Genomic DNA, 19,696 nt, shown 5'->3' on the forward strand with positions numbered 1-19,696 from the left:
TAAACTAAAAGCTAAGCCAGAAGCCAAAGTTTCAGTGGAGGCTGAAGAACAATGGATTGATTAGGCTTGGAGAGAATGGCAAAGATATGTTCATGAAAGGGGTGCCTCTAATAATTTTCATTTTACAGAAGAAACTAAGACTTACAGAGGCAAAGAGAGTAGCCCAATATCACATAGCTGGTGAGAGACAGCGATTCAGTATCTTCTTTATTCCTTGATTTCTAATGATCATGAATGAATCTCTTAAAATATACTATTTTATTAGACATTTAATTTTTACATGCATGCAAATCTATATTTTTAACCTCAAGCAATAGTTTTCCATGTAGTCAGGGCAGATAATAAAATAAGGGCTGCTTCTTTGTGATTTTCAGACAATAATATGGAGATTGAAAGTTTACAAATTGCTTTACATATCTTTCCCCTTGTGAGTCTCAGAACTGTGTGAGGGAGATATGACTATTTTACAGAAGAAAGTGAGTATCAATGAAAGTAAAAAACATTATCAAAGGGGCACATAGGTAGTACAGTGGATAGAGCACCAGGCCTGGAGTTAGGGGGCCCTAGATTAAAATGTGGCCTCATATACTTCCTAGCTGTGTAGCTTTGGGCAAGTTTCTTGACCCTGATTGTCTAGCCATTGCCATCGTTCTGTCTTTGATGTGATACTAAGACAGAAAGAGTTTTAAAACAAAACCACAATAACCACAATAACGACATTAGAGAAACTCATCATGGACCTCTGGGTGAAGACATGTAGCTATAGAAAGCAGCAGTGAGGAAAAAAAAAGACTTTTGAGCCTAGGGTTCAAATCCCAGCTCTGACTCTTACTAGCTATGTGACACTGGGCAAGCCATTATATCTCTTCAAGACTCAGTTGTGCATGGGGGCAGCTGGGTAGCTCAGTGGATTGAGAACCAGGCCTAGAGACGGGAGGTCCTGTGTGACCCTGGGCACTTGACCCCCATTGCCTAGCCCTTACCATTCTTCTGTCTGCCAATACACAGTATTGACTCCAAGATGGAAGGTAAGGGTTTAAAAAAAAAAGACTCAGTTGCTTCTCTTCTCAAGTGGAAGAAATGAATTTGAACTGTAAGGTAGGTAACTTTACATGACTGTGGTCCAGAAAGTACCTTATCAAACTTAAATCACTTCATAAATGTCTTTTTTTTTTCTTTTTAGGCCCTTACCTTCCATCTTAGAATCAATACTGTGCATTGGTTCTAAGGTAGAAGAGTGGTAAGAGCTAGGCAATGGGGTTCAAGTGACTTGTCTAGGGTCACACAGCTAGGAAGTGCCTGAGGCCATATTTGAATCTAGAACCTTCTGTCTCTAAGCCTGGCTCTCAAAATACTGGGCCACTCAGTGCCCCTTTCAATGTCTTAAGAAGAAAAAACAACAATATGAATTGCCAAACAGATACTGCTGTACAATGGAAGAGGAAAGTCCTCACCAGTAAGGAGCTCCCTATATTGATGAAATTATAGGTCTATAAAAAACAACAATGGACTCTCATTTCAATTCATTGGTGGATTCATCACAGCTCAGTGATATTCCCCAAACAGTAGTACTTTGTGAGGTTCTGATTCCCTCCCAGGGCATGAGGCTCCAATCAAACAAGAAGCCATTCTACCAGTTCAGCCACACAAAACATTGTCCCTGAAGCCCTTAAAACAGGGACTATCTAGGCTCATCTACTGCACATGCAAAGGACATATACTACAAGGGAAACCTTGGATAGCCACCCCAGATGTCACCTTTGGGAGAGACTTCTAGGCACCACTGGGGAGATTTTCTTTTTAATTTCTTTTCAACCCAAACTCAAGAAACATGGGATAATATAGAGAAGGAAACCAAATTGCCCTGGGAAATATGTCAGTGGGTCTTTATGAATTCATTGATTTCAGGCTGGAAGGGATCTTCAAGGTCATGTAGTTCAACCTATACCTCCATTTTACAACTGAGGCTACTGTGACCCAGTGAGGTTAAGTGACTTGCTCAAGGCTATATAGGCAGTCTTTGGCAGGGCTGGGATTTGAGGACACATCTTCTGACCTTCCTAACTTAGTGCCTACAAATAGGGAAGTGTCTGCCCACATGGTACATTCCAGGTACCATGGCATTCCAGGTGTGATTTCACAGGCAACTGTCTCAGTCAGTTATCTCCAAAGATCATAAAATGAACCAAAGCTCTCATCACAGAGAGTTTATATTTCTTATCTTGGACTGTTGTCTAAGGATGTTGGTCAAATAGCTGATCTTCCAAGGTCATGGGTTGAGGACTTTCCAGGCGGATAGGGGGATCCTGAACTTTGGAACCGAGGATACCTTTTCTTTGGGCTTCATCCTTTGGGCCTCTTGGAAATCAGTCATATATCCCAAGCCATTTTGTGTAACTTAAGACACACTAGGTGTCAGGTTAGTGAAGCTGGATGGAGAGAGTCTTTTGCAAATGGATCAAAGGTCTATGGTTTGGAACCCACATGAACTTTTCACATGAAATACATGTCTTTTGACAAATCTCAAGATCAATAATTCTATGTTCTTGCTGAGTAGGAAGATTGGAGAGAGTGTGAATGATTGAGACACCCAGCCCAGCTAGTGAGGAATCAATTCAAAGCATAATCTTCCTTAAGGTGGCTCAATGGTTGCTGGTAGAGTTGTGAATTGATCCAACCATTGTGGAGGGCAATTAGGAACTATACCCAAAGGACTTTAAAAGAATGCCTGCCCTTTGATGCAGTCACACCACTGCTGGGTTTGTACTCCCAAAGAGATAATAAGGAAAAATACTTGTACAAAAAATATTTATAGCCTTGATCTTTGTGGTGGCAAAAATTGGAAAATGAGGGGGTGTCCCTTGACTGGGGAATGGCTGAATAAATTGTGGTATCTGTTGGTGATGAAATACTTTTGTGCTCAAAGGAACAATGAACTGGAGGGATTCCATGTGGACTGAGATGACCTCCAGGAGTTGATGCAGAGTGAAAGAAGCAGAAGCAGGAGAACTTTGTACACAGAGATTGATACATTGTGGTACAATCAAATGTAATAGACTTCTCCACTAGCAGCAATGCAATGATCCAGGACAATCCAGAGGAACTTATGAGAAAGAACACTATCCACATTCAGAGAAAGAACTGTGGGAGCAGAAACACAGAAAAAACCCAAAACATATGATCAATCATATAGTTCAAAATGGATATGCTTAGAGTTTTGGTGTTAAAAGATCACTCTAATTGCAAATATGAATAACATGAAAATAGGTTTTGAACAATGATACATGTATAACTCAGAAGAACTGCTTGTTAACTCTGGGAGAGGGAAGAGAAGAGGGGTGGGAATGATCATGAATCATGTAACCATGAAAAAATATTCTAAAGAAAAAAAAGAAAAAAGATGGCTTAGTAGAGTCATTTTTTTTGAAACTGACTAAGACAAATTGTCATTCATAGACTCATTCTTTTTTAGTAGTCCCTAATCAGTCCTGTTTGTTATGATTAATTTAAGAAATATGAACAATTTAATATGAAAAATCAGGAAAAAATCTTGGATATGAACCTTGAAGTTGTCATAAGTAGTTTAAAAATGTTTATTAAGGAACCGTCAGGTGGTGGCTCAGGGAATAGAAAGCCAGGACTGGAGAGTTCTTGGGTTCAAATGTGTCCTCAGATGCTTCCTAGATCTATGACCCTGGGCAAGACCCCATTTGCTTAGACCTCAGAGCTCTTCTGTGTAGGAATCAATTCTAAGATTCTAAGACAGAAGATAAGGGTTTAAAAATGTATTTTAAAATCAACATGCCAAAATTGTCCTTCGATACCACTTCTACACTTCCTTCTGCTCTCTATAATCAATCAATCAATCAATCAACATTTATTAAGCATCTAATCTATTCCTGCAACTGTGTGAAACACTAGAATATTCTTTTGAGTATTTTTTAAAACTTCATTGATGATTTCCCCTTTCTTCTCTTCTTTCACATAACTGTCACCATCTACCCACTCCCCAGCCCACTTTTCCTACTCAGTTCTAGAAAACCTTCTCTTGAGCAAAAAAGAGTAGTTAAGCAAAATAAACTCAGACTTTGTCCACACCTTCAAATCCTACAACTCTAGTATGTCACTGAGATGTTGTAAAAGAGGTAGAAAGTATTCTTCATTATCATTTTTTTGGGGAGGCATGATTAGTCAGTGCATGCTTTTATTCCTTCTTTTAATTTCCAAAACTAAATTTGTCCCAAGGAGTCAGCAATAGATGTAACTTCAAAGACTTCCCTACCACCTGATTCTAACTTGTCCAATGGTCACTCAAGATCATCCATCCCAGGCAGCTGTGGGTGGTTCAGTGGATTGAGAGCCAGACCCAGAGACAGGAGGTCCTGTGTTCAAATTTGATATCAGACACTTCTCAGCTCTGTGACCCTGGGAAAGTCACTTTGAAGTCCATTTCTGAGTCCTTTCCACTCTTCTGCCTTAGGACCAATACACAGTACTGATTCCAAGATGGAAGGTAAGGGTTTAGAAACATAGATCGTCCACTCTTTCATGGGACAAAGAGATAGAGATATTACTACCCAAGGTGGGTGCTAATGGGAAATCATCATTAGCTCAGACTAAGGACTGAATCCTTTTATCTTCAAGACTAGTTGAAGAAGAACTTCCCTAAAAAGGTCATGGGGGACTTTGCTGATTATCATCTCATCCTCCCTTGGGTCTGGGGCAATAACTCTTTCCCCATTGGTCACTTCTTCCTAAGTCCTTATATAAGGGCTATCCATAGAGCTCAGTTTTCAGAGCTTCTGAGGACTCAAGTCCAAGATTCCCAGTGAGGTGAGTAGGAGAATCAGGTAATGTGGTGCTGGTCTGAACTAAGAGTCTTGGGAAAAGCTCAATGAGTATTACTCCAGGGCTAAGATGACCACTATGGCCTCACTCACATTGGGATGAAACTCCTTTGCTTCCCTACTTTCTGACCCATTCCACTGGGAAGTGAATTTAGACTGGAGCAATGCTCCTTCATTTCATTGATGAAAGGTCTTAGAATGTTGAGGTAATGGGAGGGGCAGGTTGGATTCTGGAAAAGGGGCAGATCTATGCAGGCAAATCAAAAATTGTCCTTCCCTTCTTGTCACTTCTTTCCTCCTCCTGTCTTCAGGTTCATGTTCCACAGCCCAGAATGTACTTACTATGAGAAGTTTCTTATTCTTTCTAAGGTTCTTTTTAAGTCTCAGACAGTGAAGGACAGCGGTGTGTCCCTAGGAGTGAGCAGAGATGAAGCTCCATCTGATCCTCTCGTTTGTTCTGTTGGGGACAGTTTCCTCTTTTCATTTGAGTAAGTTTCTCATCCCTCGTTCTTCTATTTTCTTTTCCTGTTCTTTTTTTTGGGGGGAGGGGGCCAAGGCCCAGGTCTTCACTTCATTCTTTTCTCAGCTCAGAAGGCCAACAAGATTGGTACAAAAGAATGTTGTATTTAGAGTAAAAAATTTGGAACTAGAATTGGGTCTGCCATTTTTCTTTGTGACTCTGGGCAAATCATAGTACTTTCCTCAGCCCTCGATTTCTCATATCTGTAAATGGGGGATGATATCACAACAATACCTGACCCGCAGGATCATTGTGATTTATAAGTGAGGAAGAGCTGTAGATATGGGATTATTTGATATTATTCAGCTCAGACCTAGTATCAGAGTTTTCTGTGTTCTCTGACCTTCTGATTTCTCCTGATTTTCTCTGAATCCCTCTGAGGGACAAACTTTCCACATCTTAGAGGGAAAGATCCAGCTCATTTCTAGGCTTTTTATAAGATTCTCATTTCCTTTTTGTCTTCTATCTGAAATTTCACTGTGTCAGGCAGAAGACATATCCCCATTCACATAAACTAGAAGGTGATGCTGTTAGCTTCCCTCAAAATAGAGTAGAAGAGGTAGCCTCTATTAACTAGACAGGATTCAATATTGTTAACTATTTTAGCGGTATTGATGAGTTGAGAACTTGATTTCCTGATAAAAATCAATTAAAAGAACAGGAAGAACAATTGTTGTTATCACAGAGAATGAGGCTCTCAAGAGAGAGTCACCAGAGGAAGCAGAGACACAGAATCAAGAACAAGAGATGCCAGAAGAAGAGGAGTTCCTGGCCTCTGCGGAAGGTGATTCCCGGGCGGAGCAGGAAGAAGCCACAGAGTTAGCTCCAGTCCCATCTACCAAGGAAGATATTAATGTGTGCCCCAAGGAAGAGGATGTAATTCGTTTGACAGGCAGCCCGGAGTGCAAGACCTGTCGCTATCTGTTAATTAGACAATGCCAAACATATCAACAAGCACAGGTAAGTACAAGCACTGATAAATGGTGAAGAGTGTAGAGAAAGATTAATTTGATAAGGAAGGCTTGAAAGATAAAGGTCTCATTCCTTCCTTAATTTCCTATTGGGAAAGGCCCCTGGATATCATAGAGGCTGGTTGAGAAGTCAGGAGGCAGAGCAGAAAGTGTTGGTTGAACTATGTTGAGTGAAGTACAAGATAAGGACTATTAACAGAAGGATGGAATCACAAAATGTTAGATCTGTCAAGGAAATATGGAATGGCAATGTTGAAGATGAAAAGACTTCAATAACATATTGAATAGAAGTATAGAACCTTGGAAAATAGAACATAGATGTGGAAGGGATCTTAGAAGGTAATTTCTCAGAGCTAGAAGAAGCCATAGACCCTCAATGGACTATAAGAGATCAAAGGCATATTATTTGCATTGAATTGAAACTTGGAAATCACCTAGTCCAAGCTCATCACTTCACATATGAAGAAACTGAGGCAGAAGTTAAATGACTTACAAAAGATCAATCAATAGATAATTAAAATAGAATGACTGAGGTGGAAGAGACATTAAAATATATACTACTAAAACTTAGAAAGCGTCTTGGAATATAAATCATGGAATGTTAAAGTTGAAAGGAATTATAGCTATAACCTACTCTAAGCTCCTTATTTTACAGATAGAGAAATTGAGGCCAAGAACAAGACTTGATCAATATCAGATAGCTATGTAGTGATAAAGCAAGGAGTGAAATAAGGATATCCTGGATCCCATTTTAGGACAACCCACCAAATTATTCATTATAGAAACCACACATTCAGCTTGTTTTAACTGGTCAGATAACCCAGTTGATAGAGTCTAGCTGAAAGCAAATTAGATAGACCCCAATGGCCTAGGTCTTGCCTTGCACACTTTAGTCTTAGGAAGGCTTGTTGGGTTGGGTTCACTGCTTTGAGTGAAATTTCCAAAACTCTATTGTTTTGAGGTATCAGTTCCCCCTGAAGTCCCCCTTTTTTTAAAGTTATATTTTATTTGATCATTTCCAAGCATTATTCATTAAAGACATAGATCATTTTCTTTTCCTCCCCCCACCCCCCATAGCCGACGCTTAAATCCACTGGGCATTACATGTTTTCTTGATTTGAACCCATTGCTATGTTGATAATATTTGCATTAGAGTGTTCCTTTAGAGTCTCTCCTCTGTCATGTCCCCTCAACCTCTGTATTCAGGCAGTTGCTTTTCCTCGGTGTTTCCACTCCCATAGTTTATCCTCTGCTTATGAATAGTGTTTTTTTCTCCTAGATCCCTGCAAATTGTTCAGGGACATTACACCGCCACTAATGGAGAAGTCCATTACGTTCGATTATACCACAGTGGAGTCCCCTTTTTAATATGTATATAAAGGAATCTTTGGTATAAGGACAACTTGCTGTAATAGGATGGTTGGAAGGAAAGTACTCTTTTTTTTTAAACCCTAACCTTCCATCTTGGAGTCAATACTGTGTATTGGTTCCAAGGCAGAAGAGTGGTAAGGGCTAGGCAATGGGTGTTAAGGGACTTGCCCAGGGTCACACAGCTGGGAAAGGAAAATATTCTGTAAATCTTAAAGTATTTTATGTGATGATGATGATTATGATGATGTTATTTTTCTGTACATGTGAATTAGGAGAATGCCATTGAAAACCCTAAAGAACATTACAATAACTCTTTATGAGAATTATAATGCTTGCCACAGTTATTATTATAATATGGTGGGATGGTGCCATTTATTCTCATTCCTAATTTCTCCCCTATATCTCATCTTTTCAGTTAACTTGCCAGAGCTGCTACAGAGGTAGGCTGGTAGCCATTCATAGCTTCGCATTCAACTTAATACTCCAGCAATCAGCTTGTGCAATCAACCAGGGCCAAGTCTGGATTGGAGCCCATGTTTCTGGTTGGGTAAGTGACGGGAATCTATTATCAGTCATGATTATTTCTTTCTTGGATCTCCATTTAGGGGCTATGTTAACTCCCCATTGTCAAACGAAAATGGATGGCTTTTGGGCACAGCCAGTGATGTCTCCTTGTTATGCCATGAAAAATCAGAGTTGAGTTAGGAACTTTGGGAGTGATTTGAAGTTAGGTATAATACATAACAGAGGTGCTGCTTATAGATCTGTCCAGAATAATGCCTAGTATCGCCCTGGATGTGCAGGACCACACCTACTCTTGTTGGCAATGAACCTGGATAGCAGGAGTATATTGTCAGCCTGCTATCCTGTTCTGTCTTCCCTATCTAGGGAGAATTGCATGTGTGGGGTCTGTGACTCTTTTCATCTTCTCATTCTATTTCCCCTCTAGGGTGCCTGTACGACATTCAGCTGGATGGATGGAAGTAGATGGGATTTTGCTTACTGGGCAGTAGGTCAGCCTGGAAGTGGTGGAGGCCAGTGTGTGGCTTTGTGCACAAAAGGTGAGTAGGAATCAGGGGCAGTGGAAGAATGGGGCTCATAAGAGGTAATGAGAGGAAAAGAAGCCTCCTTTATTTTGCTCCCTTTGGTCTTTGCACCCTGGTGCTGCAGTTCTAGTCTCTAGGGTCAAGGCAAAAGATAGCAGAAATATTAAAAGTCCTGGGCAGTCTTTGATCATTGAAGATGTCCCATGAGAGTTTATTCGAGATAACCTCAAGTCAATGGACCCCTTTGGGGGAGAGGTCTTTGGGCTACTTTGGGTCCCTTGTGATGGAGAATGTGGTTGATGGGGCAGTGTTGCTCTTTGATGGGTGGTCAAGGTTGGAAGGGAAGAGGGAGAAATGGAAAAGGGGGAGGAGGATGAAGCCTTGAAGGTCTCCTATTGTTTCCACAGGGGGTCATTGGAGAAGAGCTCCATGTGCCCATAGGCTTCCGTTTATCTGCTCTTACTGAACCAGGCCAATCCATAGACTTTCCAATGGCTGCCACAAAGACTCCTCTGCAATGTCTCCCGTCAATCCTTTCCCTTCCCTTTCCTGGGATTCCAGGTCTCCTTCGGTTGCAATAAACCAGAGTTTTTGAAATGAGAATTGGACTCCTTTGTTTGTTCTCTTTGCATCCCCTTACATTGAGAAGGGACTTGTAGGAGACCACTATACTTCACACACATTCCAAGAAAGTGCTTATAAGGGACCATGTTTTTAGGAGGAGGAAAGAAGCATGTAAGTAGGATAGATAGCCCAAATGGGAGAAAGAGAATTGGAATGAGCAGCTCCTTTGGTTCCATGATTTCAGATTCTTCCTTCCTTCCTTCCTTCCTTCCTTCCTTCCTTCCTTCCTTCCTTCCTTCCTTCCTTCCTTCCTTCCTTTCCTTCCTTCCTTCCTTCCTTCCTTCCTTCCTTCCTTCCTTCCTTCCTTCCTTCCTTCCTTTCTTCTTTCCTTTCTTCTTTCTTTCTTTCTTTCTTTCCTTTCTTTCTTTCTTTCTTTCTTTCTTTCTTTCTTTCTTTCTTTCTTTCTTTCTTTCTTTCTTTTCTTTCTTCTTCCTTCCTTCCTTCCTTCCTTCCTTCCTTCCTTCCTTCCTTCCTTCCTTCCTTCCTTCCTTCTCTTCCTTCCTTCCTTCCTTCCTTCCTTCCTTCCTTCCTTCCTTCCTTCCTTCCTTCCTTCCTTCCTTCCTTCCTTCCTTTCTTTCTTTCTTTCTTTCTTTCTTTCTTTCTTCTTTCTTTCTTTCTTTCTTTTCTTCTTTCTTTCTTTCTTTCTTTCTTTCTTTCTTTCTTTCTTTTCTTTCTTTCTTTCTTTCTTTCTTTTCTTTCTTTCTTTCTTTCTTTCTTTCTTTTTCTTTCTTTCTTTCTTTTCTTTCTTCTTTCTTTTCTTTTCTTTCTTTCTTCTCCTCTAATTTTAGAATCAATATTGTGTGTTCTTTCCTAGGTAGAATAGTGGTAAAAGCTAGACAATGAGGGTTAAAGTAACTTGCCAGAGGTCACAAATCTAAGAAGTGTCTTAGGTCCAGATTTGAATCTAAGATTTCTCATCTCTAGACCTGGCTCTAAATGCACTGAGCCACCTATCTGTCCCCATGTGCTTTATTTCTAGTAGGGACCTAAGGACATAGATAGTCAGAGATGGAAAGGACTCAGAATTTGGTCCATGTAGCCTGTGGACCCCAGGGTGCTGGAATAGCTTCAAGCACCTCTGATATTTGAGTATGAAGAAACCTTCAGATGATCTAATCCAGGAGTTCTTAATCAATGTTTGGATCATTTAGCATCTTGGAAGTCTAGTAAAACCTATGGGACCTTTGCTGAGAATATAATTTTTTAAATAATTGTAGGAAATACAAAATTCACTTTCCCCTTTCCAATTCCTAGACCCTCTGAGATCAATGAAGCTATATAGATTAATAACATCTGACCCAAAACCAACTCCCTCATTTTATAAATGGATGGGAAACTGGGACTCAGAGAGAGAAAGGAACATGGGTCATATATTCATAGATTTAAAGTTGAAATGGACCTTAAAATCCTTCAGTCTAAGTCCTTAATTTTATACAATGAAGGACCCTGAGGCTCAGAGAAGGGAAACTCATTTGATAAATATGTTAAGGAGCATAGATAGGTCTAAGAACCTTGTCTATCTGTTTCCAGACCCAGCTATCTTAGTACTATGTTGCTATAAATATTCCTGACATAAATCTGTGTGGACATTCTTTATTACTCTTTCTCATATTTTCCCAATCCAGGAAGGTAAGAATGGGCTATGATCTAGAAACCACAGAAAACACAAAAGATTATTGAACTCTAAAGAATGGGAGTGACTTCATGGAAAGGGGAGCATGGGTTTGGAAGTAGAGCATCTAGACTGGAGTCCTGGGCCTGCCATTCACTAGCTGTATGACATGAGTCAGTGCCTTCACTTCTCTGAGGAGGTTTTCTCATTTATAAATGTGGATAACCATGCTTGCCCTGCCTAGCACACAGGTAATGTTGAGGTGGGGGGGAATTTAGATATTAAAAAAGTGGGTAAAGGGGAAACTAGACAGTAGAGTGGATAGAGGGTCAGACTTAGAGCTGAGAGGGCTTGGGTTCAAATCAGGTATCAAAGACTTCTTAGCAGTATGACCATGGGCAAGCCACTTAACCCCCATTACCTAATCCTTACCCCGCTTTTCTGAATTAGAATAGATACTAAGGGTTTTTTAAAAAAAGTAGGCAAAGCAGATTTAGATAATAACATGCTAACTAATGTGTTATTATTTTTTTGTTTTTTGGTTTTAATTTTATAATATTTTATTTGATCATTTCCAAGCATTATTCATTAAAGACAAAGATCATTTTCTTTTCCTCCCCACCCCCCATAGCCGATGTGTGTTTACACTGGGTATCACATGTGTTCTTGATTCGAACCCATTGCCACGTTGTTAATATTTGCATTAGAATGTTCGTTTAGAGTGTCTCCTCTGTCATGTCCCCTCAACTGCTGTAGTCAAGCAGTTGTTTTTCCTCGGTGTTTCTACTCCCACAGTTTATCCTCTGCTTATGAATAGTGTTTTTTTCTCCTAGATCCCTGCAGATTGTTCAGGGACATTACACCGCCACTAATGGAGAAGTCCATTACATTCAATTATACCACAGTGTATTAGTCTCTGTGTACAATGTTCTCCTGGTTCTGCTCCTCTCCTGCTCTGCATCACTTCCTGGAGGTTGTTCCAGACTCCATGGAATTCCTCCACTTTATTTATTCCTTTTAGCACAATAGTATTCCATCACCAACATATACCACAGTTTGTTCAGCCATTCCCCAATTGATGGGCATCCCCTCATTTTCCAACTTTGGCCACCACAAAGAGCTCAGCTATGAATATTCTTGTACAAGTTTTTGTGTCCATTATCTCTTTGGGTATAAAACCCAGCAGTGCTATGGCTGGCTTGAAGGACAGACAGTCTTTTATCGCCCTTTGGGCATAGTTCCAAATTGCCCTCCAGAATGGTTGGATCAGTTCACAACTCCACCAGCAATGAATTACTGTCCCCACTTTGTCACATCCCCTCCAGCATTCATTACTTCCCTTTGCTGTCATATTAGCCAATCTGCTTGGTGTGAGGTGATACCACAGAGTTGTTTTGATTTGCATCTCTCTGATTATAAGAGATTTAGAACACTTCTTCATGTGCTTGTTAATAGTTTTGATTTCTTTATCTGAGAACTGCCTATCAATGTCCCTTGCCCATTTATCAATTGGAGAATGGCTTGATTTTTTGTACAATTGATTTAGCTCTTTATAAATTTGAGTAATTAAACCTTTGTCAGAGGTTTCTATGAAGATTTTTTCCCCAATTTGTTGCTTCTCTTCTGATTTTAGTTACATTGGTTTTGTTTGTACAAAAGCTTTTCAGTTTGATGTAGTCAAAATTATTTATTTTACATTTTGTGATTCTTTCTATGTCTTGCTTGGTTTTAAAGTCTTTCCCCTCCCAAAGGTCTGACATTTATACTATTCTGTGTCTATCCAATTTACTTATGGTTTCCTTCTTTATCGTTAAGTCATTCACCCATTTTGAATTTATCTTGGTGTAGGGTGTGAGGTGTTGATCGTGTTATTATTTTTAATGAAGGTCCGAAGTCATATTATTGAAGGGTTACTTTAGCCCTAATTGGCTGTGGAAGTGCTCCAGGTGTGCTGAAGCAGAAGGAATACAGAATAGATACACAGCTCTTAAGTCACTTTGTTAGAGACCCTAGCAGGGCATTTGTCCAATTAGAGAATGAAAGAGTTTGTCTTAGGTGTGTTTCTTTGTCTGTCAAATGAAGAAGATAATATTCCCTCTGCCTTGCACATATAATTACATTCCCTTACTCACACACACACACACACACACACACACACACACACACACATGTTATGTGGTTTGGTTCCCATTAAGCAAAGTCTCTAAGCTGTGCTCCTCTTTCTCCTCCTTCTCCTCCTCCTTCTCCTTCTCCTCCATTTCTCTTCCTCTTCTTCCTCTTCCTCCTCCTCCTTATCTTCCTCTTCCTCTCATGACTTGGGAAATGTCCTTTTGCTTAGCTGCTTCTTACAAGAGGGAGGGCATCTTGGAGGGAAAATGGACTTGGGGATCCACTGGAACCACTTTCCTAATTTTCCTTCTATCTTTATCTTATTGCAGAAGGTGTTGCTGATGTAATGTTAGCAACTTCTATTTCTAAAATATTGTAAGGTTTAGAAAGCCCTTTCCACACAGCTATGTTGTAAAGAAAGTACTACAAACATTATTAATCCTATTTGGAGATGGAGAAAACTGAGTCTTAGAGGAGAGAGTCCTGAGCTTATCAAGATCTTGCTTACTATCCAGTACTCTTTCCACCAGGATGCTTTCTTGCAAGGTCAGATTGTCAACCAAGAAATTTCCTTGTAATTGAAGAGTGCATCTGTGGAGATCTGAGAAAGAGAGTGATGTTCTTGAGTTCTTGTCTATCAATCATACACAGATCAATCAACCATCAAGCATTTAGTTCTGGGCCAGGTAATTGAGTGTATGCAGAGAAACAAATAGAAACAAACCAGAGCCTGTGGTCAGGGATGACAGTACTGTGATCATAGAAATTTTCCAAGGAAGCTTTGGTTTGGAAGGAGCAGAAAGTGTTGGAATACCCGCTAGGGTATCTAATAATTTGTTATTTAGTCTACTGGACTGCTTTTATGTTGCCTTTTTTTGTGCAAGAGAATTAGTGAGGAGAGATTGAAGTGATTGTGCACTTTTCCAGGGTCTGGCACTAGAGAACAGACTTATTTGACTGGTGGATTGGGGATATGAAAGGAGGTTAGTGTCAGCAAGACAGTATATGATAAACCCAAAGATCCCAGCTTTTGGGACAAAAATCCACTATTCAATAAAAAGTGCTGGGAAAATTGGAAGACAGTGTGGGAGAGATTAGGAATTGATCAATACCTCACACCCTACAGCAAGATAAATTCAAAATGGGTGAGTGACTTAAACATAAAGAAGGAAACCATAAGTAAATTGGGTAAATACAGAATAGTATACATGTCAGACCTTTGGGAGGGGAAAGACTTTAAAACAAAGCAAGACATAGAAAGAATCACAAAATGTAAAATAAATAATTTTGACTACATCAAATTAAAAATCTTTTGCACAAACAAAACCAATGTAACTAAAATTGGAAGGGAAACAACAAACTGGGAAAAAATCTTCATAGAAATCTCTGACAAAGGTTTAATTACTCAAATTTATAAAGAGCTAAATCAACTGTTCAAAAAATCAAGCCATTCTCCAATTGATAAATGGGCAAGGGACATGGATAGGCAGTTCTCAGATAAAGAAATCAAAACTATTAACAAGCACATGAAGAAGTGTTCTAAATCTCTTATAATCAGAGAGATGCAAATCAAAACAACTCTGAGGTATCACCTTAAACCAAGCAGATTGGCTTACATGATAGCAAAGGAAAGTAATGAATGCTGGAGGGGATGTGGCAAAGTGGGGACATTAATTCATTGCTGGTGGAGTTGTGAACTGATCCAACCATTCTGGAGGGCAATTCGGAAATATGCCCAAAGGGTGACAAAAGAATATCTACCCTTTGATCCAGCCATAGCACTGCTGGGTCTGTACCCCAAAGAGATAATGGACAAAAAGACTTGTACAAAAATATTCATAGCTGTGCTCTTTGTGGTGGCCAAAAACTGGAAAATGAGGGGATGCCCATCAATTGGGGAATGGCTGAGCAAATTGTGGTATATGTTGGTGATGGAATACTATTGTGCTAAAAGGAATATTAAAGTGGAGGAATTCCATGGAGACTGGAACAACCTCCAGGAAGTGATGCAGAGCGAGAGGAGCAGAACCAGGAGAACATTGTACACAGAGACTAATACACTGTGGTATAATTGAATTAATGGACTTCTCCATTAGTGGCGGTGTAATGTCCCTGAACAATTTGCAGGGATCTAGGAGAAAAAAACACTATTCATAAGCAGAGGATAAACTGTGGGAGTAGAAACACCGAGGAAAAGCAACTGCCTGAATATAGCAGTTGAGGGGACATGACAGAGGAGAGACTCTAAATGAACACTCTAATGCAAATATTATCAACATAGCAATGGGTTCAAATCAAGAAAACATGTAATGCCCAGTGGATTTAAGCGTCGGCTATGGGGGGGGGGGGAAAGGAAAAGAAAATGATCTATGTCTTTAATTAATAATGCTTGGAAATGATCAAATAAAATATGAAAGGAGGTTAGTGGATGGAGGAAGTGGAAAGTTATCCCTGAAATTCAGCACAAGGACCAGGCAAACTCAATATGGGAATAGTGGGTGGCTCTCCAAGGATTGGGAAATTGTTTTTTAGCTTTATTCTACTCTCTTTCTTTCCTTTCTGTCCATTCTCTTTCCCTCCTAAGCTTCCTACCTCCCCCATTCTCCTCCTTCATTTCCTCTTATTCTCTAGTCTCTTTCCCCTCCTACTAGTTTTCCTCATATCTGATACTCATAAGCACCATTCCCATCTCCCCTTTACTTTCCTTTGTCCTGTAATTCCCACTCTTCCATCTCTAAGTCTATGCACCTGTAGGGACGTTTTTGTTCTCCTTATGTCCAGACCAGTCCCAATCTCAAAGTGGGTGCAGATGATTGGGTGGCACATACAAATGGAGAAGTATCTAAACATGAAACAAATATCAGCCAAAGCCATTGATATTGCAGAACAACTGTCTCTGTCAGTATTTCTCCAGAACTCAGATAAGTGACTTTGTCCCTCACCACTGAGCTTATCTTGCAGCTTGGGGGATTGGCCAATCTCAGTGACCAAACAGCTTAGTCTACCAAGACTCAGGATTGAGTGTCACCCCTCCTCTCTCATGCTAAGAAGAAAGGTCTTGAGATTCAGGCTGGGGATACTTAGGGGCATGAGATAAAGCTGTACCTACATTCTCTTTGAGATATAATAGAAATTAAAAATCAAAGTTCCTATCTTAAACGACTCTTAAGATTCTGAAGGTTCCTACTTGTGAGCCCAAGATTTGGGGTTCTAATTCTATATATTTTTTCATGCCTAGCATAGAAAAAACATCTATCTCACCGTCATTGCCAACCCAAGCTCAGCTAGTCATTGCATGGCTTTATGTTTTTGCTAGAGAGCCTTTGAGAGAGTGTGGATGATTGACAGTCACTCTTCCCAAATGATGAAGGAGAAACTGAAAAGGCATCTTCTTAGGTCTAGGTCCATTGACTCATTTTCTTACCTTAACAGGACTCTGATAGAGATTATTCTTCTTACTCTGAATCCTTCTCTTGATCCCTAGGACCTAACACTTTCTCTTAGAAGACAGCAGTTTTGTTATAGTCCTGATTTCACAGGTAATATTCCTCCCTCTCCCCAGTCATATGAATCACAACTTTCTTAAAACTGAAGTATTTCTAACCTTTCCTGGGGCAGATCTCAGAAGGAAATGTTGTTCCCTTCAACTTAGGGATCTCATGTCAAGGCACCTCCACAACAGATTTATGACTGGCCCCCATAGCTGGTTACTTTGAGCAGCTTAGGAAACATGGTCTCCCCCCAGAGGTTAATGTGGAACCCTACTTGTTTTTAGTTGATCCTCCCTCAGAACTGGGGCAATAACATCTTCCCCACCCTGTCACTTCCTCTAAAACATTGATATAAGTATTTAAGGTTAACATTCAGTCCTCTGAGGCTTTGAGAGCCTGGAATTCAGAGGTGAGTAGTGCCCCTTGTAGGAGGAGGAACAAAGACCCATGACTGCCTGAAACAAGACACTCAATTTGTTTGTCTTCAGAAGTCTATAATTACCTTCCTCCCTGCCCCCTGCCCACTTTCCCCAAAAGGTGTAAAGATTATTTCACTGTTCCTTGGTTTATTCTACCTGGAAGAGAATTTAGGGTGGGGCAGTGCTTGTCAATCAATTCAAGAAGGAGTTCAGGGTTCTTGGAGGGGGGGATGAGAGATAGGGAAAAAAAGATACTTTTAAAAATATAAACTAAATTAACATTACACTCCCTCCTCTATTTCCCCATCCCAAGTCCCACACATCCTTTTTTCCCTCTCCCCCCTTTTCCATGACCCTGTTTCCCAGGCCAGTAGTTTCCTTAATGGAGATAATTTCTTCTTCCATCTAAGGTTCTTCAGAGAAATGCAAGGTTGAGAAAACGTGTGTCTACATCCCAAAGACTTAGCAGCAATGAAATTTGTTCTCATTCTGTCACTTGCCCTGTTGAGGACAATTTCCTGTCTTCTTTTGAGTAAGTTTTTCAACTCTCTCCCCCTCTTTTCTCCACCCATCTTAGTTTCTTATTGATTCCTCTTGTTGATTGATCTAATCAAATTTAGTTATAGAGGAAATAGAATAGAAGGCAAGAAAGATTTTATGGATTTCATGCCAGGCCTGGGATCTACCCCTAGGCCTGTCATTTAACTGGACTTATGGAACTACTAGAAAAGATATCTGAAGAACCTCACGATTCTATCCAATTCTTCATCAGTGTGCTACAATAGAATGAGAGCTGGATTTGGAGGCAGAGGTCCTAGGTTCAAAACCCTGAGTTGTCATTTGTCACCTGTGTTAACTTCCTTCATTTTCCTTAACTATAAAATAAAAAAAAGTTGGATTAGATGACCTGAAAGGTCCCTTCCTATTATAAATCTATGGCCCTAGGATCTTAAGTCACTTTTCCTTGTTAAATTTTTGTTTTCTACTCCAAAAAAAGGGGCCTAATTGTATTAGCACTACCAATTTATTTTGTGATACATTTTGAGGAAGCCTCTATAAAGAACTCTAGAAATGTGGGCTTTAGGGGGCAGCTGGGTAGCTCAGTGGACTGAGAGCTAGGCCTAGAGATGGGAATCTAGCGTCAGACACTTCCCATCTGTGTGACTCTGGGCAAATCACTTGACCCCCACTGCCTAGCCCTTACCACTCTTCTGCCTTGGAGCCAATACACAGTATTGACTCCAAGACGGAAGGTAAAGGTTTAAAAAAAAAGAAATATGGGCTTTGTTCATCTCTGTATATTACCTCTGGAGTGTATGGGGTGCTGAGGGAGGAGTAGTATCTCTTGTATGGAGGGCTTGTTGTGCCCTCCTAGGGTAGCTCTCTAACCTCTGACCCTCACCTGACACCCAGCTCTCACTTGTGGCTCCTAGTAGCTGGTAGCATGAGGCAGCGGCCACATCCCCATCAACGGCTTCAACAGATCAGCTAAACCTTGTGAGGGTACCCATCAGGTCATTGACCTGATGGTTGTCATCGACCCCTGGTGAACCAGCGCTTTGCTCACTCAGCATGTGAAGACTGTTTCGGCTGAACAGATGGAAGAAACCAATAAGAAGGTTCAACGGCTGAGATGGCAACACAGGAAAGCACTGTGGAGTGCTTAGGGCGTGTTGGAGCACAAAGGACAACACAGCCATCCAATGCAGCTGAGGAAGTCTCCAGGTGTAACGACTTTTCGTGCCACTGGGCCCAGGCTTCCAACGCTAAGAGAGTGGGACTGTCTCTGTGCATAGACTTTTCCACTTAAGTCTTCATGTACAAGTGTTTTTGTGCACACTCATCTTTACACCATAGATGAAAACACACAAAGACAATCATCATCCTCGGTTACCTAGAGACTACTACTATATTACCTCTACTTTCTTTTGGAGATTATGGACTCTTCCTATGTATAGAGGTAATAGACCTGAAGCTTTTCTTATGTCTTTTAGCTCCTTTCCCCCATCTCCACTGCTCCTCTTTATGGTTTTGCAATATCAATGAAAAAGAATGTTCCCATATCTTTGGACTGAAATTTGTTACTACCTCTGTCTCCAACCAAAAAGAGATCACTTCAGAGGAGGGCTTCTTTTGATCTTTTAAATAAGTTTATTGGTAAAACAAGTCAAGTGTGTATTTCAGCGGCCATGGCTAGTGAATGCTGATAAATGCTAGTTCTGGGCCTTACCATTATCCACAAACTGTATTATTAAAAAGTGGTATTTTAAATAAAGTCATGAAATTTTCCTAAGATCTGAAAGTCCTCGGAGCTGTCCATGGTACATGAAGGGAGATGAAAGAAAGAGTATGGCCAATACTAATTATACCCTCTCTCTTTATTCAGGAAATGAGAATTTTAAGCTAGAGACACTAGAAGAAGTAACTATCCAGTCTGAGGAGCTAGAGATGCCAGAGAAAGGAAAGGTTCTTACTTCTGTGGACAACTCCTTTGAGAAAGAGAAGGAAGAGACCACAGAGTTAGTCCCAGCTGCCAAAGAAAAGAACACTCTATGCCCCAAGGAAGTGGACACAGTTTATGTTCCAGGGAAACCAGGGCTTCAGACTGACAAATATGTGTTAGGCAGAGCACTGAAGACATTTACAGAAGCCCAGGGAAGCTAGGCTGAGGTGGAGGCCCTGGGGA

At 40.4% G+C, this 19,696-nt stretch overlaps 1 protein-coding gene across 1 annotated transcript; it reads left to right on the top strand.

Moving 5' to 3' along the window:
- Positions 1-5,960: 5,960 nt before the first annotated feature.
- On the top strand, positions 5,961-9,358 carry LOC130455173 (bone marrow proteoglycan-like). Its single transcript, XM_056803683.1, has 4 exons — positions 5,961-6,327; positions 8,125-8,256; positions 8,659-8,770; positions 9,163-9,358. The coding sequence occupies exons 1-4, from the start codon at positions 6,115-6,117 to the stop codon at positions 9,219-9,221; spliced, it is 516 nt and encodes a 171-aa protein (XP_056659661.1). The 5' UTR covers positions 5,961-6,114; the 3' UTR covers positions 9,222-9,358.
- The last annotated feature ends 10,338 nt before the right edge of the window (positions 9,359-19,696 follow it).

The sequence above is a fragment of the Monodelphis domestica genome, chromosome 6 (genome assembly GCF_027887165.1).
Source record: "Monodelphis domestica isolate mMonDom1 chromosome 6, mMonDom1.pri, whole genome shotgun sequence".
In the NCBI taxonomy this organism is placed as follows: domain Eukaryota; kingdom Metazoa; phylum Chordata; class Mammalia; order Didelphimorphia; family Didelphidae; genus Monodelphis; species Monodelphis domestica.